At 39.3% G+C, this 26,662-nt stretch overlaps 1 gene segment (V, D, J or C); it reads left to right on the plus strand.

Annotated features, from left to right (window-relative positions):
- LOC102023669 lies at nt 1-25,960 on the plus strand. The segment is given in 9 exon segments: nt 1-86; nt 195-506; nt 7,463-7,467; nt 12,088-12,133; nt 15,578-15,907; nt 18,849-18,896; nt 21,766-21,813; nt 22,420-22,464; nt 25,406-25,960. Coding segments are annotated over 9 exon segments (1,083 nt in total).
- Nucleotides 25,961-26,662: the final 702 nt, after the last annotated feature.

The following is a 26,662-nucleotide window of genomic DNA, read 5'->3' on the forward strand; positions in this document are numbered from 1 at the left end:
CACTGTCTCACCTGCTCCGTGGGAAATCAGCCTGGCAGACGGGATGCCGCTCCTGAAAGCAGTCCTCCTCTCCTGCCTCTGGGCTTGTGAGTCATTTCCAATTATTTCCATCCACAAAAGAGAATGAAGGCATGCTTTTTTGTCTCTTCTTCTCATAGCATTTATTCATGGAAATTTCTCTTCTTTGTTTGCAGTTGGATTGGGGCAGTTGGAGCAACCTGAAATAGTCATTTCCAGAGCAGCAGATACGAGTGCCAGCATACCTTGTAAGGCATCTATCTCAGGTTTTGGAAGTACAGTAATATTCTGGTACCGACAGAAACCAAATGAAGGCTTAACATACCTCTTGTATGTTAGGGTTAGCACTAATAAAGTTAACTTTGGTGGAAAGAAGAACAAATTTGAGGCAAGTAAAAATTCTGGAGCTTCCACTTCAACCTTGAAAATAAACTTCTTAGAGAAAGGAGATGAGGCCAGGTACTACTGTGCTTACTGGACCGGTAGTGGCACAGCATTAGACTTACAAGAATAATCTACACAAGAAATACTTCCAAGTCTGTGCCAACCCACATCCTTCACATATGAGCAAACCCAGTGCAACTCTACCCCTCCCCATACCCACTTCCGTGGCTGCCCAGGGAGACTCATACATTTCATTCTCCCAGCAATACACATACGGGGTCAGCAATTATTATCCACATATGGGTGATATAGCATTATTTCCTACACCATTGTTCTATGTGTGAACTCTACAAATACAGGATAGATGGCTCAAATGTTAGCCCGGTTATTTGTTACATGACTTTAAGAGATTTCCTACAGCTGAAAGCTTCAGAGTGAAGGCAGGAAAGGCAATATGTTAGGAAACCAGCATACATATTTCAGAGATATCTTCTGATATCACTATTTTCCCATTTCATTCATGAGAAATGGAGGTTTCCTGAGTCAGAATGATGTTTGGTAATAGTTCTATGTCTTTCAGTAATATTGTGTAAGCATTCTGCGGACACCTAGTGACCATTTCACCTGTAAGTAAACAATAAGTTCACTGGGAGATATGAAACCAAGAACAAACCTTGTGTCTGGGAGTAGGATCTAGCTTGGTCCGCACTTAGGGCTCCTACCTGGGACAGATCAAACCCAGCTCCAGTCGCAGGCTGTGAAGACCTTGTGCTTAAGAATTCTCAAAAAAATCTTAAATAGGAGTATCAAACATTAAAAGAATGATGAAACCTGCTGTCTGCATTTATACAGAAAACAGAAATATCACTCACAAATAAACAAAGGAAAAGTAATTACAGACAACTGTTTCAACTGTTTTATGTTTATTCTGTGACAAGCAGTTGGAAACTTGAGGACAAAATGTTGAAAACTATAACTACTCCTTTCCCATGTCTTTGGTCCTTGAAGTCTGCTTTCAAATCAGGTGGAAATTAATGAGGAAAAATTATTCCATCAGAAATTTTTCTCATACTGAGATATTTGTTAATATGAACATCCTACCACATAGGAACCATACACATACTTTACCTAGTAACACTAAAAGAAACGGAAAGTATTTGTCATCAATCAGCTGGGGTTCTTTGGCTCAATTTTGATAGAAATCTTGAATTGGAGAAGGGTAGCCTCCTAGAGTTTAGTAGCTCTAGGCTTTTTTTTTGTTTGTTTGTTTTTTCTCCGGTACCGGGAACTGAACTCACGACCTTGCGCTTGCCAGGCAGACGCTTTGCCGCTGAGCTAAATCCCCAGCCCAGTAGCTCTAGGCTTTGACAGCCAGTGTCTGACAACTCTGAACTTTGAATTGCAAGTACACTTTAGCTGTTAGTGTTACAGCTCTCATTCTTATGGCTCTAAGCTTTGAGTATTAGCACCTCCCAGTTGTTTTTGTCAGCTCCTGAGCCTATACATCTTTCAACAGTTTTCTGGAGATCTTCCAGAAGCTTCCAGCATCTGTCTTGGTGGACCTTCTACTGTTCTCCAATTATCTCCGCACGTATCCACACTTTTGGTTCTTCGTGAGTCCCCTGCTTTCTGGACCTTCTCAGGAGCCCATGACTACCTTGTGTATTCAAGTCTAATAGGCCTTAGTGTTTCCTGCTCTTTCATAGTGCAATATGCTCAGCCTACTTATCATGGTTGTACCCAACCCTCACCACCCCAAGAGTCATGTGTTCAGAAGTAGAGCTTTTGGAAGGTAATTAGGTCATAGGGACATTAAACTCCTCAGTGAATTAATTTGTTCATGAGTTTATAGCTAAGTTTACTGTTAGGAAGTGGAGCTCAGTTAAAGGAAGTAGGTCATTAGAAGCATAATGTAGAAGGCATATTCTTGTCTTCAGCCCCTTCTGATCTCTCTAGCTCTTCTCTGCTTGCTCTGGTTCTTTGCTCCATGGGATGAGCAGCTTTCCTCTGCACTGCCCTTCTGCCATGATATGTCTGTCTCAAAGCCAGGTGAATATGAACTGAAACTTCTAAAACCATGAGACAAATGAACCTTTTCTCCTTCAAATTTTGTGTATCAGGTGTTTTGTCCCAGCAATGGAAAAGCTAATTAATACACCAGCTAAGCATCTAAGATATTTTATTTTATCTAAGATATTTTATTGTATCTAAGATAAAAGCACAAGTAGGCAATAAGACCACCCAAGGGAAGCTATTTTTATTTTGGGAGCCCTCTTGGTAATACACAGGGGAAAGCCCTCTTGGACTGATCCCAGGAAAGTGAGGGGATATTGCTTATATTGGCCCAAGTATGCCTAGTCTCCTACATCTCATGGGCCAATCTTTGGACTTTCCAAATACTGGCAGACGGGTCCAGGGTCATCTGGAGTGGCTTCAGGGCAGAAATGTCCATGATAAACCCATGTCTAAAGCCTGTGGCAGTCTAAATGCAGCTGTGGGCCACCTAGGACAGCCAGAGGTGTCACTGTGATAGCTTGGCTGCATTGCAGGAGCAGCAAGGGAGTGCTGAAGTTGTGACTGGTGCCACTTCCAGTGAGTGTCCAATAGAAGCAGTCTGTTGATCATAGCCCATTGGGGATGAAGGGTATCTCTATTTCTGCCCCATCATGAGTGGTCTTTCAGCTGCTCCTCAGAACAGCCCAGGGTGAGAGAGGCATCAATGCTCTCAGTGGAACTGTAAGGGATGCAGGTGCCAATGTCCTTTAGACTGCAGTTGTTAAGGGAACCATACTGGAGCCAAGAAGATACTGCAGGTAACAGTGACCCCAGAGGGGCATCACCTGGAGGGTCCTAACAGCTGATAGGGAGATCATAGTCTCTTTGGATGCTAAAGAAGAGAAAAGGGAAGGGATGGGCCTACATCTTTTATTTCACATCTTTCTCCACTTCTCACCTGTAGGGGCCAGGTTGTGCTATAAGTGCCACGACACCATTGAAGCCCAATGAGGTAGCACTAACGAGGCTCCAGAGCATCTTTCCAGAGGCAGAACAGGACCTCGGGTTCCACACCTTGTCAAAGTGACACCTGGCCCTGGTGACCACAGTGGAAATGACTAGAGAGCCTGGCTCAGTCTCAGTACACTTTGCCTCTCATCAGATGTGCATAGATGCAAAGGAAAGAAAACATGCAGAGGGTAAAGCCAGCCTGAGGACCTGGAAACTTTCTAGAAAGAAAGGCATGAAAAGATAGAATCAAATATGTCAGTATATCTGTGCTACATCCTTCATGGAGATTACTTCTTTAACTCCCAGAAGGGTGATGTAGGACTCCACTGCCATCTTTGATGCTTCTTTTAATAGGAGCTGTGTCCTCCTCTTTCCTCACACTCTGGGCCAGGGATGGCTTTTGTATGTGTCCCAAATAATCTCTTCCTCACCAACTGTTATGGTTTGTGTCTGGATGTGTCCCCCCCAAAGCCTCATGTAGTCATGGATGGGCTTCTAGAATTTATGATTGATTCATGGTCCAATGTTGGAATTATGGATGTGAGTGTTACACCTGCCATGGGGCAGGTAGTTTGTGTAAATGTAAGGGAGGGAAAGAGGCTGCTTGCTGCCGCTCCCCTCCTTTTGTTCTTGTTGCTTTGCTGTCTTCCACTACCATAAACAGTTGCCCTCTGCCATGTGCCACCCTGCCTCAGAGCCAGCCGAGTATGGACTGAAACTTCCACAGACTGTGAGCTAAATAAACCTTTCCTTCCTTAATTTTGGGCATTGGGTAGTTTTTCTCAGCAACAAGAGAAAAGTAACCAAGATACCAACTATAGGATGCTTCAGGGTAGGCAACAAAGCAATTCCCAAGATGAATTTAAGTAGATGAGTAAGTGAATAATGGAGACTGCAAGGCGTTTTGAAGGAGATAGGCCTACTTCTCACATTCCTACTGGGCCACTTGTAAACAGTGTGACCTATGAAAGAAAATACTAGAGCTTTTTGCTCTATTTTTCTAACTTTAGTAAAAACACAGTTAACAACTGAGCTGGGTTGCTGAAGACTCTGTAAGGTCTATCTGAAAGATCTTAGTATCATGTTCAACAAATCCCAATACAATCACTCCACTGAACAATCTCAGCTCAAATGGGATTGGTTAAAGACTCTAGCATACACTGCCCTCAAACCACAGTAAAGTGCAGCTTTAGTTCTGAAGAAAGAGTTATAAATGGGACAAGAGTGGACAGTAAAGAAAGAAAAGGGTTTTTCCTCTAGTAAGTTTCCTACATCACAAGTTGTAATAATTCCAAAGTGTCTCTAGCCACATTGATGATTAAGAGTGATTAAGCTGGCAACCTTTGGAAAGAAGCTCATTTATAAAATGCACTTTCTAGTGCATAAGACTAGGATTCGTTACTGATTCACATGAAGTTTCAATGTGTACATACTTTATATAATGTTCAAGTAAATGTAAGTACATCTATCTTCTCAAATGCTTATCATTTTTATGATAAAATACTGAGATGCTTTTTCTCAATTTTTGCAATATAATATATATTATTATCTTACTTATTTTTCTGTCATTGCTGAGACAAAATACTCAATATCTACAAGTTAAAGGAAGGAAGGTTTATTCAGCTCACAGTTTGTGGAAGTTTCAGTCTAATTAGCTGGCTTTAAGGAAGGGTGGAACGGCAACGGGGCAAATCATTTGTGGCGGTGGAAGGCAGGAAAAGCAACAAGAAAGAAGAAAGACAGAGCCTCTGAAAAGCCTGCCCACCATGACTGCATCAGGCTTTAGGGGGACACCCACACACAAACTATGACATTCCACTCCAGTCCCTCCAAAGACTCATGCACATCCCTTTATGAAAAAGGCATTTAGTCCATCTGCAAGAGTTGCCAAAGTCCTAACAGTTTTAGCATTGCCAAAAAGTTCAAGTCCCAAGTCTCCTCTGAGATGTAAGGCAAATTATTACCTGTAAGCCCCTGTACAAATGAAAAGAAAGTTAAACACTTCCAACATTCAATGGCACAAGATAGACATCTTCATTCCAAAAGTTACATACAGGGTGATACAAAGGAAAGGGACCAAATCAAGTCCCAGAATTCAGCAGAGCAAACATTAAGTCCTGTATTTCCATGTGCAGCACATGAGGCAATCCGTGGCAAGTTGTGAACTCCAAAGGGCTTGGGTGGCTCTGGCCCTACAGTACTGCTGGTGGTTGTAGCTCCCACAGCTGCTCTCTTGGGCTTTTTTTGCTCCTTTCTTGTAGCTTTCCTTAGAGGATCCATGTTCTTGGCTTTTCCAAACTTCTGCAGTCTCCACTGAACCTTTAGCTTCACACTCACTGCCTCACACATTGTATTTTCAAGGGTACAGGCCTCCTTCTGAAATCTGTGTAGGAGCCTTCCTTACCCCACAACTCTTGCATTCTGCTTGCACATAAAATCAGCACCACATGGATGATGCCAAGGCCTTCTGTCAGCTGGAGCAGTAGCCAGGCTTTCCTCCCTCTTGCCTGTAGGGATAGAGTGCCTGGATCCCTGAGCACTCTGAATTAATTCTGCAGAACAAATTTTCTAGGCCACTGCCATTCTGGAGCATGATGCTCTGTGGCTTTCTTAAAGCAAAATTTTTCATGACTGACTACATGAGGCATTAGGAGACTATCTAGACACAAACCATAACAATTATTATCTACACTCTTCTTGCTTTTAGTTTACAGTACTATGTACTACCTCATTGCTTTCCAGAATATGCAGATAAAACATATTTCAACTGCTCGCTTTCTTTCTTTCTTTCTTTCTTTCTTTCTTTCTTTCTTTCTTTCTTTCTTTCTTTCTTTCTTTCTTCCTTTCCTTGCAGTACTGGGGATTGAACCCAGAGATGGTTTACTATTGACCTATATTCTCAGCCCTCTTTTATTTTTCCCTCATTTCTGCAAAGAGTCTAGTTAAGTTGCCCATATTTGCAATTATCCTGTCTCAGCCTCCCAAGTAACTACAAGTACAGGCATGTGCCACCATGCCCAGTCCTACTTTTTATTTAGTTTGATAACCCCTATAATTTTCAGAAGCAAATCCTCAATATCTTATACAACCAGTGGAGATTGAGTCTTTATTTTACACAGGCCTCAGGTTTACTTAGAAACTGTCTCTGCCACACTATCTGTCTGACTCCAACCAGTCTGAAGTAAGTGGAAGAACAGGAGCTGGGATCTTGCAGACCACCTCCTTTCAGTGATTATAACCATTTATAGCTGAGGTTGAAAAAGATAAATATATAGGTAGTTCCTGATTCATAGTAGACCTGATATGAATTTTCTTTGCTCTGCCACTAGATAGCCCAGGACTAGGACCTGTTGTCCAGGAAGAGGGAGAAAGGAAGTAGAAAAGAGATTTTAGAGTTGGAGGCAGAGTGTTAATTCAAAAGAGATTCTTCCACACATAACTGCCTTACATGTACTCATGTTCACAATAGAAAAACAAACATATTTTGTCTACCAAAAAGAAATACGTGCTCCACAGGTACAGCTGATAATAGGTGCTGCATAAATCAATAAATATCTGTAGACAGAGGGTCATACCATATACCCACGTGTGAAAGAAACCCTATCTGAATAGATCATTAAATTCAGAAAAACCATTGATGGGAAAACTGCTTATGAAAACTTGCCTGAAGGTGAAATAATCTGGCCTCTCCCATAGTACTTTACAATAATCACTGTTCTGTGTAGAGACATATCTGATATTACATAAGGGATGGCATATGTGAAATCAAAATTATGCCAGAAGGGGCTGGGGATTTAGCTCAGCTGCACAGTACCTGCCTGGCAAGCGCAAGGTCGTGAGTTCGATTCCTGGTACCAGAAAAAAAAACAAAAACAAGAAAAAAAAAATCCAAAACTATGCCAGACTGTGACAGTAAGTGGTTTATAGAAGAAATACATGACTTTTATCTCTTGAACATGTCATGTAATGTATTTATTGCAGTTTAAAAGATAATCTGTTCAGCCAGGTGTGGTGGCACACACCTATAATCCCAGCACTCCAGAGGCTGAGGCAGGAGGACTGTTGTGAGTTCTAGGCCAGCTTGGTCTACAAAGTGAGCTCAAGGTCAGCCTGAACTGCATAGAGAGACCCTGCCTCAAAAAAAAAAAAAAAGATAATCTGTTCATTTTCAATTTGAAAAACTAACTTACAGGTAGATCAGCTTACATTAAAAACCATCAACATTTCCAGAAGATGAACCAATGTGAAGGAAATGTGAACATTATTATTTTTGTCAAGGTGGAAACTCTATTAGGGTTCTCTATGAGAATAGAATCAATAGAAAATATGAAAGGAGATTTATCAGGTAACTTTAAAGGATCAGAAGCAGATGAGTCTGTAATGGCTATCTGTGTCACCAGATGCAGAGATCCTGTAGCTACAGGGAGATCCTGTAGCTTCCCAGTCAAGAAGATGGAAACCGAGAAAAAGAGGGATCAAGGATGCAGCACCAGCCCAAATGAGAGGCTGGAAGCTCTCTGGAGAGTTTCCAGTAAGAGGTTCAGGAAACTGGGCACCTGGAGATGAATGTCCAAAGTCCGAAGCACACACCCATTCATGATCTACTCATTTCATTTTCCTCCCTGAAACATTAAGTTAGTGCTCCTCATCTATGCTTTCAAAAATATTTATTTGAAAACACACATTTATTTAAAAGTGAAAATTCTCCACACTGTTACTTAAACATTAATGTACTTAATAAAGCTTCTACCTCATCCCCACCCTGTGAGCTCCTCTACCCAGTGGATTCGATGACTCATACCTGTCCTTCCTGACACACATGTAGTTTTGCAATTGCAGTTTCAATTTTTTTTGTTTTTGTTTTGTTAGTCTTGTTCTGTAGTCCAAGCTGGCGTGGAACTTGCTAGGTAGCTGAGGGTGGCCTTCAACTCAGCAGTCTTCCTGCCTCAGCCTCCAGTGACTGTGATTACAGGTGTGCACCACCATGCCTAGCTACAGTTTTAATTTTAATCTGTTTGAAAGTAGAGATTTTTTTATCTTTCCAACAGATAAGCATTATCTAATTACAGTTATAAAATAACCTATCATTTTCCTACAATTAAAAATGCTGTATTATATTTTGAATATCCATACACTTTGGCATATTTTAGTTACATTTATCCTTTTTGGATATTAGTTACATTTATCCTTTGGATATTCATATTATGCTTACATCATTGACCTACTATATCAGTAGCTTCATAATAAGTACTAAAATCTATATGCCAATTATGTATTCACTCTTAAAATGTCACTATTTCTATTCTGTTACGCTTATGAATCCTTATAGAATTTTAAATTCACTTACCTGGCCACCACTAACACTCAAAACCCAGACCAAAAATGTAAAATCTTGTCATGATCCTGATTGAAACTGCAGTCAGTGTATGCATGAATTCAGAGGATATTGGCTACTCTATGATGGTAGTTTCTTCTTCGGGTCCTCTAAAGGGGTCAGTTCTGGCAATTGCTTTCTCTCTGCTCTGAGATGAGTTACATATGAACGGAGAACTGTTTCTAAAGGTTTCCTCTTTCAATATATCAGAGGACTGGGATTTCTCCAGTTGTTTTTTAAACAGAGAATCTGCAATTTTATAGGAGCTAGACTTCCACAGTTTTATTCTGTTAGTTCAGGAAGAATAACAAAGTCATCTTAGAGCTTACTTGCTCACTCGGATTTGCTCCTCTAATTAATCGTGATGTCAAGTGGCAAGTGTGGCTTTGTGGCAAATGGAGACCCTGACTCACATTTCTGAAATATGTGGGTGCATTCACATTTTCAGTTACTAAAGGAAAGAAATTCATTTTGTTCAGAAACGTTTTCCCAAATTGCTCGTGAAATCTTTGGTGTGGGTGAGAACAGGCAGCCCCCTCCTCTGCTGCAAAACTCAGCAGCTTCAACACAAAGGAACACCTGGAAATTTCCTTTCAAGGCTTAATTCTCAGAACTTTTTTTCTGGTAGCAGAGAAAATCAGTTGGTGGACCAGGAGCCATCTCTCCTCTTCTTTTGCTTATTCTTGCTATTTTCTTTTGGCGCTTTCTAAAAAACTACTTCCTTAGTAGGAAACCACGCATGAGTCCCTTTGTGAGGAATCCCTCTACTAATCCTATGCCATAAAATGTGTTCAAGGACTTCCAAAGAAACCCAAAAAAGGGGAAGGGCCACGACAAAGTTATTACATTGCCAGCCATGTCATAAAGTCCTGGAGATACTGAAATGTTTGGAGACTTTGGGTGCAGTGTGATTGTCCAGGCAGGATCACCACATTTGCAGGAGAGACCAAGCTCATAGAAATGCCGCCTGGTAACTAGTGTGCAATAGCTGTCATTACCCCAGCAATGAATAAAGCAAAGATGCTTTTTAAAACAACAATTTACCATCAGCCTTTTCTGACTCCACTGTGTTCTTGGGTTGAGAACAGGAACAACAAAAACAATGGATATGGAAACCAAATTTCCTTGTAATTGGCTTCTTTTCCTTCCTGTAAGAAAGCACTTTAAAATTCTACATTCAGAAGCACCTATACACAAGTGATACACTCAAGCTAGAAGTTAAATGGCTTGAGGATCATTTCTATACAGCACAGGGGTAAGTGATTGCTTCAAGATAATTTTTGTGGGTCTTTTAGGTGAGACTTCTCAAAGTGGAATTAACTAATTCTGCTTCTCTGTGTTTTGAGATATGACATAGTGCTCCTTCCTCCTAATAATTTGCAAAAGCTGTATTCTTCATTTTAATGTCATCTCCAGTTATTAGAGATGCAAACAATTCTTGTGTTAAATTGCTATAAAACATTGAGAATCTCTACTTCCTATTTCTCTAACTCTTTCAGGGTTAGACTATGATTCGTTAAAATTATATGCTATCTGGACAGTCCTAATAATGACTGGAGAAGGTGAAATTTGCAAGTTCCGCAAACCACTGCAGTCCAAGGGCTATGAAAAGAATCGACATGGTTTTCTAACCTCATTTGCTCATATATTCTCTCAGAAAATGTTCACTGAAGTCAGTTCTTTCTGATGATAAAACAGGAGACAAGACACACGCCCAACACCCCAAAGCTTCCAGTCCGTTGAACACTACCCTGCATTCTACTTGGATTGGACCTACTGGTTCTTTCGCCTGTTATTGCTAAAAATGCAGGAGGTCTTGTGTTCATGGATTCTTTAAATTGAGTAGTAGTTGTTACTTATAAAATCCATACACAATATGAGCATTTTTAATCTTAAAACCCGATATCCCTCGAAAATGTAACACTCAGATCTAATGTAATGGTGTTTTAGCTTTGTCTTTATTTAAAGGCAGTGTGTCTGATTTTTAGGTTTTTATATAAATATTGAAAAATACTGTAAACTAAAATGAGGATGAAGTGGTTTTATAAAGGGTTTAAAGACAAGGGATACTTGAATGGCAGAATCATCAATGTTTTGGGTCTGACACAAGGCTCATTCTCACACTTACAGGTGAATGTCCTTTCCATTCTGCGGAGTGCAGTGAGGAGGGGCAGCAGCAGTGCAGTGCCCCAGGCCTCAGTTCAGGGGATGGCTCAACTTCCTGGAATCACTCCTGGCTTGGTCCCTTATCACAGTAAGATTTCTGGAGAAGCCAGATGACTTGGGCCTAATTACTAAATTAAAAAGGACTTTAATTCATGAGTTCTTCAGGTAGAAAGTGAAGTATAGAGCAGACACTGACTTCAGCATCTATTTGGGAAGTGAAAGAAACGGTTGTTAAGCAAACCCATTGCACCCCACCATGGCCTCAGAACTGTGGGCTTCATAACATCAATCTCATGCACAGATGGGAACCTCAGCACTTATGCTCAGGCAAATAACACTTAGTGCCCCTAGATGCCTTTGCAAAGCAGGCCTCATGCTGTTTCCCTAGTCGTTCTGCCTGAGACAGCCAGGCCAGGAGTTGCAAGCTGGGCTTTGGTATGAACTGACCAAAGTCATTTGGAGGCTGAACCTTTTGGCAGAAAGCTTGGAGTTGCCATGTGTTGCTCTGCTAATTGGAAAAGAGTCATTTGGTTTAGAAAACACAAGTGAAGCTTTTCTGCACAGTGACTGTATGTATTGTGCATTAGCCAGGCCTCCCTTTGATTGTCTTAGATGGTCAGAAGAAAACAGATGAGAGCCTATTAATGCCTGGGTGTGTGAAAACCGTACTTCTTGTGATAATGCAAATGGAGAACTGAGGAACTGGTCTCCCTCCTTAATTGCCATGGATCGAACTGCAGCTCCCAAATGCTGAATATAAGGGCAAGATTTGGACCTATGAGATGAAAATACTTGGCACACACAGAGCAAACTAATTGCTCATACTAACAAAAGTAAAGATAATAAAAACCCTCTGGTGTTTCTCTAGTCCTTTTAATCAAGTTGCTCTTTACAACTTCTTTAATTTTGGTTTCGTTTTAGCGCGGGTAGTGATGTTGAATTGATTTATAGTAACATCGTTGTTTTAAGACAAATAAAGCAGAAAAATGTTCAAGTTTTTGATAGGTTTAGCCACTGAACTTGTTATAAACAAAATGAACCAGGTCAGAACTGTGGTCTCTGTACAACTCCAGGATATGTTGGCGCTAGAACATAAAGAATCCAATCTCAGGTTTTTGCTACGAGTGGAATCACTGTGGTATGATAAGAAAATCTTCGGTGGAGGAACGAAACTGATTGTGACAGGTGGGTACTCTCAGAGAACATTTCTTAAGGGAATAAAAGAGAGGAAAGAAATGATCTTGTTGGAATAATAGTGACAGTGTTCAGTAGAAAGAGGAACGTGAGGGGAATTGGTGTATTAATCTGAGGAGAGATTTTCATATAGATGCTTAGCCTAAAGGACAGCAGGGTCAGCACTGTACAGATCTTCTAACAGGAGTTGGCTATGAGTACATGTGAGCTCTTATAAAGTAGGTGCTCACATAGAATATGCATAATGATAACACTAAAGTGTTTGACTCTGAGATAAAGCTCATTGTTCCAGATAAACCGGTCATACACTGAGTAGAGCGGATTCATTCTGGCTTCTCATGGTCAAGTGTGATGTGGAAGAGTCTGGGCTTTGCAGGTCGGCAGATCTGCAGCTCCAGCTCCACCACTTATAGTTGAGGACCTTGGGTGACTATTTCTTAGCCTATAAAATAGGATAGCACTGTGACTCTGCAGGGATATATGAGAATTGATTATGATAATGTGAATAAGGTCCTGGCTCCTTGTCCAGTACGTCATAGGTGCCCACTAGGTGTTCTTTCGTGTCACATGTAAAGGGAGAATTGTCTGCACTATGTCTTTTCAGGCAACTATATTTACCACAGGGCAGAATTCTCCTTAGGATTAACCTGTATCTGTACTGTTTAAATAACAGATTATCTTAACATCCACTCACATGGAGAGTTGGATCTGGAGGTACTTATTTACCTTTAGGAAACTTTTTTTTACCTGGCAAAAGAAAATTAATTTAAAAGTGTTTTCAGAAAATTTTTGTCTGTATCATTTAAATTTCTGTTTTATCCTAATTGTTAATGTCTCTAATATCAGTACTAAGAGTGCTAAAATTTATAGCTACTTGGTTTAGGCTTCTGCCTGTATTTACAGACGGGATTGCTATATTCATATAGGAATTGACCAACTTAAAATTAAATATAGTTGAAAACTTGTCATAAATCTGAAATGCACAGTTAAATATAAAATAAGTGTAACTATTTGATGAAAAAAGAGACTAATTAGAGAACATTTAAATAAATTCTTATATGTTGGTATGAAATACCATACTGTCAATAGATAACACTATATTTGGTAAATTTATGTACAATTCAGACTGTTGCATTTTAAAAGCATACTCAGAGAAATTTAACACAAAATGCATTGAGTGATTAGACAGATGATATACATTAAGGAATTAGACAGCTTCATTTTTTAAATAAAATATATAGCAACCACTCCATTCATTATTCAAACAAAATGGAATCCTAGAAATTTATTGTCATTTAAAAAATTGATTAGGAAAAGCACTCAATACCGACACTTAACAGTCACATTTACAAAGACAATGTAATGACAACAATCCACAGTGTAGATAGTAACCATGTATAATCATATGTAATCAGGTATGATAAAGTTTAGCTAACTATTGCACTGAAAAAGTTATAGAAATTCAACTATTATTTTATCCTTGAAGCTGAACATTGAGGAATTTTTCAAAGAAAAAAAAAACAAGAGATAATGGATGAAGTGCTGCTATATAGAAATTTTTCTATATAGCATGTGATTTCAACTTCTTTTTTATAATAAATGTAAAGCATTTTGATGAAAAAACATAATATATTAAAATGATCATTAGATGCACTACATTGGTTTACACTAAGTTTATATAAAATACAATTGAAAATTAAACATTCTTTTATAACATGCTTAGAAATACATATGCAGCAAATGATTCAAGAAATACAAGAATCGTACTTTTTGCACTTATAGCAAGATGTATGAACTTATAAACAGGCAAATCATATAATGATATTTATACCATGTTTGAAAATATTAACATTATAATCTTACTGATTTTATATAAAAACCAGGTGTGTCACTGCTACAAGTAGAAATTAGCAAGAATTTTTGTTCTGTTCTTCTCAAATGAGGAACGCACTGCTCCATTTCCTAAAATGTTGCTCACTGAATTGTTATATAAACTTCAAATTATCCCCCCCAAAATCGGCATAATATTTGAGTTTCAATGTGAAATCTAATCAAAAAAATCCCAGCATTTGTCATGTCATTGTATTGAAAATAAAAGTATAACGAGGTAGTATTCAAGAAGACCTGATGTATCTTTGTATCCATGTGACCCTTTGTTATGTATTTTGTCATTGTGTCTGCAAGAAATCGAGGGCACACATTACACCAGTTATGCATACACTTTATTCAGCAGGATAACACAGAGGAATAAAGAGCTTCAGAACAGAGGAGCAGCACATAGAATCGATCCATATTTTGGGAAAAATACTGAGAATCAAAATATGGATTTTCAGATATGTATAGGTCTTCCCTAAGTGAGTCAAAAGATACCTTAGTAATCAAAGTAGAAAAAACCACGTGTATGCTGCATCCTGAGGAATAGTTGAAGTTTAATTGAAATTACAACCTGAAGTGGGCTTTTGGCTAACCTTTTCTAAACAAAATAAAATTTGGATAAATGAATCACAGTGTAAGACTAACATAAGCTCTTTTCTAAAAATAAAAACAAGTTAAAGGAATTTGTGAACATTGTTATTTTGGTCCTAAATTCAAAATACTGTAATTATTTTGAAAGTGCAGCTTTAATGCTGCCCAATTCAATAATCCAGAGTATTTTAGATGTGAAAGTGAGATGCCCTATAAAGTCAGAATAAGCCAGGAACTTGAGAGGTGAGCATGCAATCTCATATTTGAAACTAAGTGCTCAACTTGAGGCACTGTAACTACACATGGAGTGGATTCCCAAGGAGACAGGAGCCTGTGTACAATGACAAATAAAAAAAACAACCTTCCATCTGACATTTACCCCTGTGATCAGCAGGACAGACAGGGTGCATCATGGCACTAATTAAGTGAAAAATGGGTTGCACGGATGGCAGAGCAGGAGAATGTGAGTTACTTGGTCAGAGAATTTAAGGATGGGAAAGACAAGCTCTTTAGAAGGAACCTCAGAGCCTCATCTGCAGAGAGCTCATCCAAGTGACTGGTCCTCTCCTCTCCCTTGACTGCCACAGTGAAAACATGCTCCACTGTGAGAGCATGAAGACAATGTAAAGGTAAGGAAATAAACCACTTATTAACATTGGAAGAATTGGTATAAAGCAGTTGAAGTCATATCCCATCTTAATATGAGGAGTAAGGACAAGACAGTTTCCATCCATGCTTTGCCACTTGAAAGCTGTGACTTTTAAAAGTCTGAGTGACCTGGTCATCCTCTTTAAACATCTGTACAGTGAGGACAGTAATCAATACCCTGCAAATCCACAGGGGAGAAGGGCCATGATGCTACTAATTCAATGGTAATTTGTCCTTTTGCTGCACATTAAGTTTTTCCAAAACACACAATGCTTGTGTTTCTCTAATAATTCCCTTTGTTGATGCTCCCTTTTTCTACAGATAAAGTCTTCGCAGGAGACATTTCCCCCAGACCCACTATTTTTCTTCCTTCAGTGGCTGAAACGCATTTCCATAAGGCTGGGACATATCTCTGTCTCCTGGAGAATTTTTTTCCTGATGTTATTAAGGTATATTGGAAAGAAAAGGATGGGAGTGCGGTTCTAGAATCCTATCAGGGAGACACCATGAAGACCAATGACACCTATATGAAGTTCAGCTGGTTAACTGTGACTGGGGACTCAATGGATAAAGAGCACAAATGCATTGTTACTCACCAGAATAATAAAGGAGGCATTGATCAAGAGATTCTGTTTCCTCCCATAGGAAAAGGTATGTGGATATAAATGTGAATATAACCTTCAGAACACTTATTTGCAAGAGAACATACCATCTTTTGTATTAAGTATTAATGATAAATATGTCTTTCTTAAATATCATCATATTTAATGGTAGGGTTTTCTGCTCTTTTCCCATAGAATTAATATGGTAAAAGTTTGAGAAAACAAAGGGAAATTTTTTAATTAAACTTTCTCAACTTCAATTTCACCATTTAAAATACTATGACTTTTTAGCATTGTTATTTGAATCAAATAAAACAGCATATTTTGGAGACACCTAGCAATGAACTACAGGATAAATGGTGTGAGAAGTTTCCACTTTGATAACTTTATTTGATTTAGGGAGAAAGAGAACTATGCATTTCTTAGGGATATTCTATCTAGTAAGCAAAGTCACCCACTTCAGCCTTGCTATGCCCCATGATTCATCTACAAACAATGAGTTAGTAATTGACAAAATGGCACTCAGACAAAACACTCTGAATCTGGCCTTATGAAAAATAGAGTAAGGTTAGCCACTGCACTTTGATGGTGGTGTTGATATTTTCTGATTTTTATTTCAGCATTAAGCAAAATACTAGAATTAGAGATTGGGTGAGGCTCATGTGTCTAAGCATATTTCCCTTTCCCATGATGGGTGGATGTCTTGCCATTGGTAAATGCAGCTACACTAACACTGTACTGTTAGACTCTTCAAGGCTTGAATGGGAATAAGCATGATTTGGGTAGGATAAGTTAGTGTCCCAGGGTGGATGCGTCGCAATGAAAAGAGAATGACCTTTTCCTCATCACTGAGGGTCATGCGCAGTTTAGGCCAGTGTCCACAGTGGGACCATCTTACATACTGAGGTATGTGACTATACAGCTGGACTGAGGACAGGGTCCAGCAGGGTGCAGTAACTTACTGTGCATCCCAGTTCTGAGTGTAACACATTGCTAAGTAATAAAGGGTAGGCAAATACCCAAGGTATGAGGTTAATGAAACTGCTCCACTTAAGTATCCAATTAGATCTTGATGTTTTTAACAAAACAAAAATATTCATTCCATGGTAACAACTATTATGTAGGAGAGAAGTTCCAGTTTTATGATGTTTCTCTTGACACTAAATCTAAAATAAGTATCTTTCCCATGCTTTTCATGGCAATCAAGTTGAGTAGGGCATTTCTGTTAATGTCACTAAACAGAAAAATTGTAATCTGCTGCCTGAGGGATTTTTTTAACAAAAAATATACTCAGTATACTTAAAAATACATAGCATACATGTACATTTTATTGTTCATATCTTCAATTTATTCTTTTTTCCTCAGTTCATGGCAATAATAATTTTCATTCATTTTTAGTGGAAAAGTATCCTGCAGAAAGAAATAGATTTTTCAGATCCAGTACAGTTAGTTCTTAAAGAAATTTTTAATTAAAACATAATCATACAAATATTTAAATTTATGGGTCTTACTCAAAAATCCTAACCATCAAATCCATTTTTAATAATTCACTGTTCAGTAAAATTGCATAGCAGAAACATACTCATGTGAACAAAGGCACATCCAGCAGAAAAAGAATAAACCAAAGCAGTAGTTATGCTTCTAGTTTTCACCCATTAATTTATTAATCTTCATAATACTTTCTCTTTTTAAAAATACCAGAGATATTTATATCTCACCTCAAGTTTTATTAAGATATTTAGGAAACAGGTTTAGCATATTTTCCATCTCCAGAAATAATTGAACTCAGCACCTCTAACTTTTAATTCTTTGTGCCTATAATTTTAAAAGGTCATGGGTTAACACAAATTAAGATGCTAATATAGAATATTTTCTTAGTATCCACAATAGTGGATTCTCCTGCCTCCCTGTGAATTATTATTTATATATTTCTATGGATTACTTTTACAAAGTGCTTTTCATATATCCTTGTTCCTTTATTCCTTGCACTATCCTTTGAATACCAGCTCCACCATCTCCTGGTCTAAGTTACCTAAACTCATAACATTTATTTCCTCGTTCATCACATGGAACCTTCCTGAATACAACTCTCTTAAGTGCTAATTGCACATTTAAACAGTATGATGCAGAAAAAGACATGTAACAAGTGCCAGGTGCAACAACGGTTACCGAGTAGCTATTAGTGTTATCAGTATTGTATTCCTTGGGTTCACAAAATCTGGACCTCGAGAAACATAGTGTATGAACAGGGGACATTGCGAACGTGCATGGCTTGGGAAGGGATGGCCGCTTTCCTGCATGCAAATGGGAAATTTCTCTAAGTCGGTCTCCTTCAGGTGCTGGTTCTGGGATTGGACAGGCTTTTCTGCGGGGGAAGGAGTAGGATACTTTCTTTATGTTCTTTCTTTTTTATTTTATTTTTTCCTTTGTCCTCTCCTCCTCACTGGCTCCCCCATCCTCAGATCCCCTTTCCCACCTCCACATGTCAGTGGTGCATGCTGAAGGCTGGAAAGCAGCCAGTTCTCTTAAGCAGCCAATTCTCTTAATTTTTCCATTGACTGAGCATTTGTATATCGTCTATTTTTGTAGCAGGCACTTTGCTAGGAGCTATCTGTATAGAGGAAAAGCAGATAGTCATGGCTATGGCACTCCAGTTGTGAAAAAAGAAAAGAAAGTAATATTCATGAAGTTCAAAATCTTGGATATGATAGTTCAGTTGTGAAGAAAAGAAATCTGTTACCTTCATGAACTTAAACATTTTTTTCTGGGCAGAAACATAGGATATGAATGCTATCTATTGAAATTTATAGAGTAAGACCAATTATTTTTGGATTTGTGGAACTCATCTTTTAATGACTGTCTCTTCTATATCTCTGCCGACAGATTATATATACATATTTATGCACATATATGAACATGTGGGTAAATACATACACACCCACTGTCCAAAACAGGCACAACTGACTGTTACTTATTCCTATTCCTTTTAGTTGGCAACAATAGCAATTCCACAGAAGCAGTTCTGAAAGAAGAAGATGGTAAGTTTCAACGTATGTTTGCTTCCATCTTGCGCTACACTTTTTTCGCCTTAACTTCTGAACTTCCTGCTGCAGGTAGAAAAAGCAGAAGAACTAAATATCCCCAAATAGACTGTGTGACACTATAATCTGTCTTTGCCTTGGTATCACATCGTCAAAATAAAATACTTATCTTGACATGAGACTAATATAAATTAGAGAATGCAGTGATACATCCTGAACTATTTCTACCAAACGATTTCATTCACTCCTGTTTCCATTGTTTCCATTGCCTGTGGGAAGCATGATATAAAGTTCTTTCTAGTTTGCTTTTCAAACAAAAGAAATGCAGTTTTGTCTCAGGTTTCATTCAGAAACCTAGAACTATGACTTAACTTTCCACTCTTAGAAAGAATTCCACTGAAACTCTCAGCACTTGCAATGAAAAGAGTCCATAGACTAAGAATAATTATGATGATAGAAAAATTTTTCTTTTAGTGTCCACAGTGGTGAAATTAGTATGTTGACTCTTTATTATTTTCTATATTTTCCTAAGGACTATTTTTGCAAAGTATTTTACAGCTGCCCTGTCTCCTTTAAATCACTGTACTGTCCTTTGAGTCCGGCTCCAACATTCACTGGGGCAGTGTTATCTATAATGTTTAGCACTATTCCTTCATTCAAAATAATGGACAATACACAATACAACTCAGTTGTTACTGGAGGAATTAAACAAATTGATGCAAATGAAGCATTTAACCAGTGCCTGGTGCAACAGTGATCTCTGAGTAGGCTTTTGCTTTTGTTAATATTGAGGTTGTCATGTCCATGACCTCCTGGCCTCCAAAATCTCACATGTGTACATTGGAGTTACTGGGGAAGTATGTGATATGGACACATAGGACTGTTTTTCTCTACTTAGATGTAAAATTTTCCTAAATCAGACTCCTACTGTGTATGGCTCTGCTGGTGGCTCTAGGACTGGGTGGAATTTTTCTGGGCTGCTTTCTTCATGTTAGCAGTGGACATTAAAGCCTGTAAAGCAGGCAGTTTTCTGTTTATTTTTTCATGAATATTTTTACATCACCTGTGTTGTAGTAAGCACTGTATTAAGGACTACAAATATATAGGAAAATCAGTTAGCCTTTGACATTATACTCCACTTGCAATTAAAAAAATGTACCCGTCATGAACCTTTATGTCTTAATGTAGAGAAATATAATATATGAATGACATTTACTTTGTTATATAGGGTGACACCAATCCTTTGGGTACCATGTTTTAATGACTGTTTTTCAAGTATCTATGTGAACAGAATATATAAAAAGAGAGAGAGAGAGAGAGAGGTGAGGAGGAGAGAGACTGCTATTTGATTGTAGTTCTTCTGTCACTAGTACTCTCAGAGAAGTCAGTTTGAAAGTTGGAGGTGGTAATTTGCTTTTATGGCCTTTATCTCATACTGTAGCATTTCCCCCTGTTCATCTTAACATTTAAAATTCCCTGGCTCTGTGTAGAAAAACAAGAATGGCTAGATTTTTCCAGAATTAATTGAGTGATATTTTACATCAATCCATCATTTCCTCGGTGTCATATTAAAACAGTAAACTACTGATCTTGGTATGCAGTGACTGTAAGTTAGGGAAGACTACGATGTGCTCCTGACGATTTCAACCAAGGGACTTCATTCACTCACTGGCTTATTGTTCGTAATGACTGGCAAAAAATATATATCAAGTTACCTTAACTTTGTTTTTTATCATAAAGACAAATTGTACCTCAAGGTTTATTGAGAGAACCTGAAATGTAACTTGGCCTGTCTTGTTATTCTCAGAAAAAAATAGCCACTGATAAGAATAATACATATAATAAGAGATTTTCAGTGTCTACATGGTGAAATTATGCGCTCTACAAATTATCTTCTCTGTGTTACTTGCATTATATTTAGAGTGTTTTCCACTTGTCTTTTCTCTTTTACCCACATCCACCCAGTGATTTTTTTGAATGCTGGCTCTGCCATTCACTGGTATGAGATACCTGTACTCCTTAAACTTTATTTTTTGTTCATACCATGAGCTTATCCAGAACATAGTTCACTCAGTGTCACTGGTGAACTAAAACGATGCAGGTGAAGCATTTAACAAAGAATCTAGACAGGCAATGATCATTGAAAAGATGTTAGCTTTTTTGAATATTGTTGTCTTTACGTCCCTAAACACCTCCTCTTAAAAAAAAAAAAAAAAAAAAAAAAAACATGAATATGAGTCAGGGACATTGGAAATATATATGATGTGGAAAGTTTGGACTGCTTTCCTCTGTTTGAATTAGAAGCCTTCAAAAGTGTGTAATTCTTTTGTCCCTTCTTGGATCAGAGAAATTCACTTCGGTGGCAATGCTTCAATCCAGTGGCATGTGGGAAACCTAAAAGCCACCAGTTTTTCTTTTATTTTTCAAGTGATCATGGATTTGAAGGTCTACTGCTTTGTGGGACACGCTATGAAAGGAGCATTAAATATAGAGGAAAGACAGACATTCTTGGATATTATAGTCTAGTTTTGATAACAAAGAAAAATATGTGTCCCTCAAGAATTTCAGTATGTTCTTATCAGAAACGTAAGTAACATCTATGAATTACAAGAAGGAGATGATTATATTTGGAACCATGGGGCTCATATTTTTAATAAGCGTGTCAAACTAGCATGTGGGTCAGTGGCAGAGCACTTTCCTACTGTCTTCATGGTCCTGGGTTTGATTGCCAGCAGGGGGAGCAGGAGGCGCTCCTGAATCTGTGGTAGCACAGTATACATATTTAAAAGTATGCTTACACACACATATATGCACTTCATATCATCTGCATGGGGAATTGACTGTTTCTTGCTTTTGTTTGCTTTAGTTGTTGGTGTTACCGTAGATCCTGAAGCTTTCCTGAAAGGCAAAGATGGTAAGTTTTTTCTTCTGCTTTTGTCTCATGGTGTAGCATTTTTATTTTTCCAACTGACCATCTTAACTGTGGAATTTTGCTGGCCTCAGGTAGGAAAGCCAGACCCCTGTCTGCTTCAGAATAGATGGAGGGGATCATTTCCTAGGAGCCATCCTGATAAATATAACTCTCACTCCAAGTTTTATTCACAGAAATAGATATGTGACTTGTCTAATCTGCCTTCGGAAGAAATTGTACTGAACGCTCAGCCTCTGAAGTAAAAAGAAAAGTCCAGTTGCTAAGGATAATTGACGCTGGAGGAGATTTTCTCCTCTGGTCTTTATACTCAGTTCTTCATTCAGATACAGGGCTGATCAATAACACCTGTGTTGTTGGGGAAGTAAAGTTGCCAGGGCAGAGCGTAACACAGTGCCTACCTCAGCGGTGATCACACGACAGCTGTTACCTTTTGTTAAAATTGAGTACTTCTGTGTCTCTATCCACAGATTTCACACATGAGCATACAATACACCTGCGCACACACGCACGCACGCGCACACACACATACACTGTCAAGTAGTGGGCGAGAATAATTGATTGGATTGTTCTTGATGTCTTTTCCTCTAGTTGTCAATACGACTGATCCTGAAGCTCTGCGGAAAGGTGAAAATGGTAAGTTTTCATATCTTTGCCTCCGGTTGTAGCACTGTTTCCGTGTGATCATCTTAATTCTGAATGTCCTTCACTCACAGTAGGAAAATCAGAATGGCTGAATATTGGCAAATAGATTGACACTTTAAATTAATCCATTTTTGTTAAGTGTCATATTATCATAGGAAAAACCTGGTTTTCAAAAGACATGACTGTGAATTAAAAGACACAGTGACATACCTTAAACTACTTCAACAAAGGGACTGCATTCATCTATATGTCTATGTGACATCATGATGTTAAATTAGTTCTACGTTTGTTTATTCATTTTCCTGCTACTTTGCTAGTTGTTAATAAAATGAACTGATATTTTACCCAGAAGGGCTTGGCCTGTATCCTGCATGTAATTTCAAGCTTGATCTTCAACACTTCTATCAAATGGTATAAAAGTTCACCCCCATTTTACAAATGAAGGCAATGATTTAAAATTCAGACTTTTGGGCATGCCATACAGCTAGACATGAGGTTTTAGCATAAGACATTAAGAGAACAGCTCATACCCTTACTTAGGCCTCTATTCTTCCTCTAAGGCAGAGTAATAGAACAAGAAATCCCCAGGCCAATGCCCTGAGATGGGATGGACATGTGGTGAGGTAGGAAGTACATGGCTTCTGAGCCACAGACTGGGTTCAGCACAGGTCTCTCAATGGTCAGCTGCAGGAACATGGGGAGTGACATCATTTGTGGGCAATTATTTGAGAATAATTACACTAAACTCACAGTTTTGAAGATGTAAGACCCAGATGAGAAATGTCTGTTGTAGTTTGGGATTTTGCAAGGGGAACAATTTAATACAGGACATATAGTTTATAGAATTATTTTATAATAGTCATCCAAAAATCATATACAAAGAGAGTACAGGAAATCTGTTGCTGCACTAATGACCTAAGAAGCCAGCTGAGGGCCTGGATCCCATGGTGCTGTTCTGCATGAGCCCAGCTGAAGACCTAGAGCCCAAGACAATGCTCCCTTCGAGTCCAACTGGAGGCGAAGTGCCCACAACAATGTCTCATGCAGGCCTGTTTCATGGATCTGCACTGGGAAGGCCCAAAGTTCAGTGGTGGAAGCTAGACAGCCTGTGCCACCGCGATGAAGGACATGTGCCAGTAGGCTGTGGAATCTGCACTAGAGCCAGGAAGTGATGTTCAAAGTAAACCAGAGCTCCCCCAAAAGGTACCACAGCCATCCTCAGCAATAATGAAGTCCTGAGCTCCTCTTCTGATGAGAACATCCAAGCTCCTATCAGGAAAGCCAGCACAACAAGCTTCTCCAGGAAACTGAGCAGTGCATCATCTTCCCCTCCAGAGCCAGGAAGTGATGCTTAAATTAAGGACCAGTGCTCCACCAAAGTGAACCGTAGCCATCCCCAGTGACACCAAGGTCCCGATTTCCTTTGACAATGAGAACAGCTGAGTTCATCAGGAAAGCCAGTCTGACAAGATCCTACAGGAAAACTAACAGCTCCCTACAGCTTCCCTAACAGCCTCCAAGAAGCTTTTAAATTTCTTCCTCTCCAGGTCTACCTCTTATGCTGCTGGCGACAATCCCCAGGTTGGCCTCCTACACCCAGCACCACCCTGGTTCAGTTCAGCTGGGTGTTACAAGTTGACCACCAGCTGCCAATCCACCACATCTATCATAGAGACCCATGTAGCAGGCTTAGGACCAGGACTTGTTTCTGGTTCTTCCTCTTTACATATGCACCAAGAATGTGACTTGAAACATTGGATCCACACTGTCGACATTTGCTCTGATTTTAGTGTCCACAGAGCTTTGGACTTCAGCTGTCACACCAGGCAAGGAGGGCAGCAACCCTCACTGACCAAGGGCAGGGAGGTAGGAACATTTTTCCATAGGAGTCCCCTTCCTACACCAAGGGCTAGTGATTCATGAGTTCTGAAGAAGGGGGTCATGTAAAATGGAAATTTCCACAGAGAAGGACTTGGCATTGTGACTCATCATGTAGCCACTATGGCCCACTGTCATTGTCTTTAATCGTAACTTAACATCACATACTACATGCAAAAATTCAAAGAATCTTGACTTCAGTTACCCAGTAACATAGTACCACCAATAAAAGACAATTAGGAAAGAGAGAGCAGTGTGTCACAGTCACAGAACAGCTCAGATAACTTCAATTAACCACTTTCTCATAATTTCTACTGAGGTTTCATTTCTAAAATCTCCTACCTACCCCACTAGGAGCAGCATCAAATTTCCTTGGATTGTCCTGCTCTTCCAGATCTCGTGGCATGTGCAAAGTGTAAGGGCTCAGATTCCCCTAAATAAGAACTCACCTTGACATAGCTGTTTAACCTTTTTTTGTCTTGTGTGTTAACTGAACTTGGAGATGCAGAATCTGAATGTAGTTAAGAATGTGTTTTTAATGTCATATCGCTGGGGTCAAAATCTGGGGCTACCAGTTTAGAGATGCATGATATCTAGTCAATTATCTCTTCGTTTCTTTAGTTGCTTTTTTTGCAAAATAGGAATGAAATTCATTCTTTCTCTCATAGCTGGATATAAAGATTAATTAATGTAAAATTTCACTTGCAAAATGGTCAGTGGCTAACATATATTGTTTCTATTACTTAGAGATACTATGGGGATAAACACATTCTACTACATAGTTATCACAGGTACCTTTTTCCTCAAATTGAATCATTCACTAAAAATGCAACGTTATGTTTTTAATATTAAGAAACTTCTAGGTAATTCAATAAATGTTAATCCAGTTGAGTTGCAAGCTCAGTCTACCCTTGGTCACGTGATGGGAGTAGTAGATGCTGACCTTTGGGGTTGGATGTGGTGGGTGGTGTCACTTCAACACCCTGTGACACCTCCCTATTGTGTGTCCCACACTGTCACAGCACAGTAAAACTCATGATCCCACTTCTTTTAGGTTTGCTGAGCCTGCAGCTCGCCAGCACATCTGCCTACTATACTTATTTCCTGCTGCTGCTCAAGAGCGCCCTCCATGGGACCTTCCTCACTTTCTGTCTATGCAGAAGATCAGCTGTCTGCGGGTACCCGAAGAGCACCGGAGAAACGGAGACATGCGGGTCTATGGTGTCTCCACTGTTTCCTCTCCCCAGCTGCATCTCCTGAGGGTCTGCTAGGCTTGCTGAGATTAGGCTCCTGAAGGCCACGTGTACACTATTCTGTCAATATACAGTAAGGGTTTCCCAACCAGCAGGGAAACTGCACAATTTCACGTTGTCACAAAACATGGCACAGCCCAAGGTGCCTGAGCCCCGTCCCTCCACAGTCTCCATAGCCCCTCCAGCCAGATCAGGTCCTGACCGCCTCGGTGTCCATAGCTCACCACTTTAGGTCAGGGCCTCTGGGACCATGGAACAGGTAACCTCTGGAAGTCACCACTCTACCCACCCTGCCACAGCCTTCTTTGCTATTCAACTGTGTTTTGATACTAATAATAAATGTTTTCAAAATTCAAGTTTTGTCCATGCATATTTTCATTTGACGAAATTTAAATTCCAAGATGAGAAACAGCATTCAAACTGAACCATGTTATGCTGGTTGCTAAGTGGGGTGCAGTGTTATATTTCTATTTCTGTCCAGAGAGGTGGTTATGTCCTTTTCCTTAGGGATTGTCTTCAAGAGAAGACACAGTCAAGTGAAAATGAGCATGGCATTGCTCTTCCCAAGGTCAGGGGATTTAGCTTCATTTAGTCTGAGAGTTTCCATAGCAAAAGAAAGATGCAAAGTGCCTTGTAGCGTCAGGTCTGTCCAGCATTCACAGCATCATGTGTCCTGAATTCCAAATGTCCCCCAGAGACAGGTACCAGCCAAAGAGAGGCAGTGCACTTGAGAATGTGATCACACGGACTCTGGACCCAGAGGGTGTGTGTTTCAATCCTGAGTTCAAAATTTAGTATCTCGGTGACCTCTAATATTAGAATTATCTGTGTCAAAATTTCCTCCCGTAAAATAAAGTTAGGCACTGTGTCATGCAACTGTGAGGCTCAGATGACTTAATCACACTTGCCACAAGAAATCCTCAACAGCATTGTCGTGTTATGAATTCTTCTGTAGAAAGAGTGGATCCCACACTCACACAGAAAAGTATAAAAGATGATCTCTGTTCTTAGTTCTCTGCAAAGAGGATGACTGGAGTGGAATAGAGACTTAGCTTCTG

The sequence above is a fragment of the Chinchilla lanigera genome, unplaced genomic scaffold (genome assembly GCF_000276665.1).
Source record: "Chinchilla lanigera isolate Chin_1 unplaced genomic scaffold, ChiLan1.0 scaffold00059, whole genome shotgun sequence".
Lineage (NCBI taxonomy): Eukaryota > Metazoa > Chordata > Mammalia > Rodentia > Chinchillidae > Chinchilla > Chinchilla lanigera.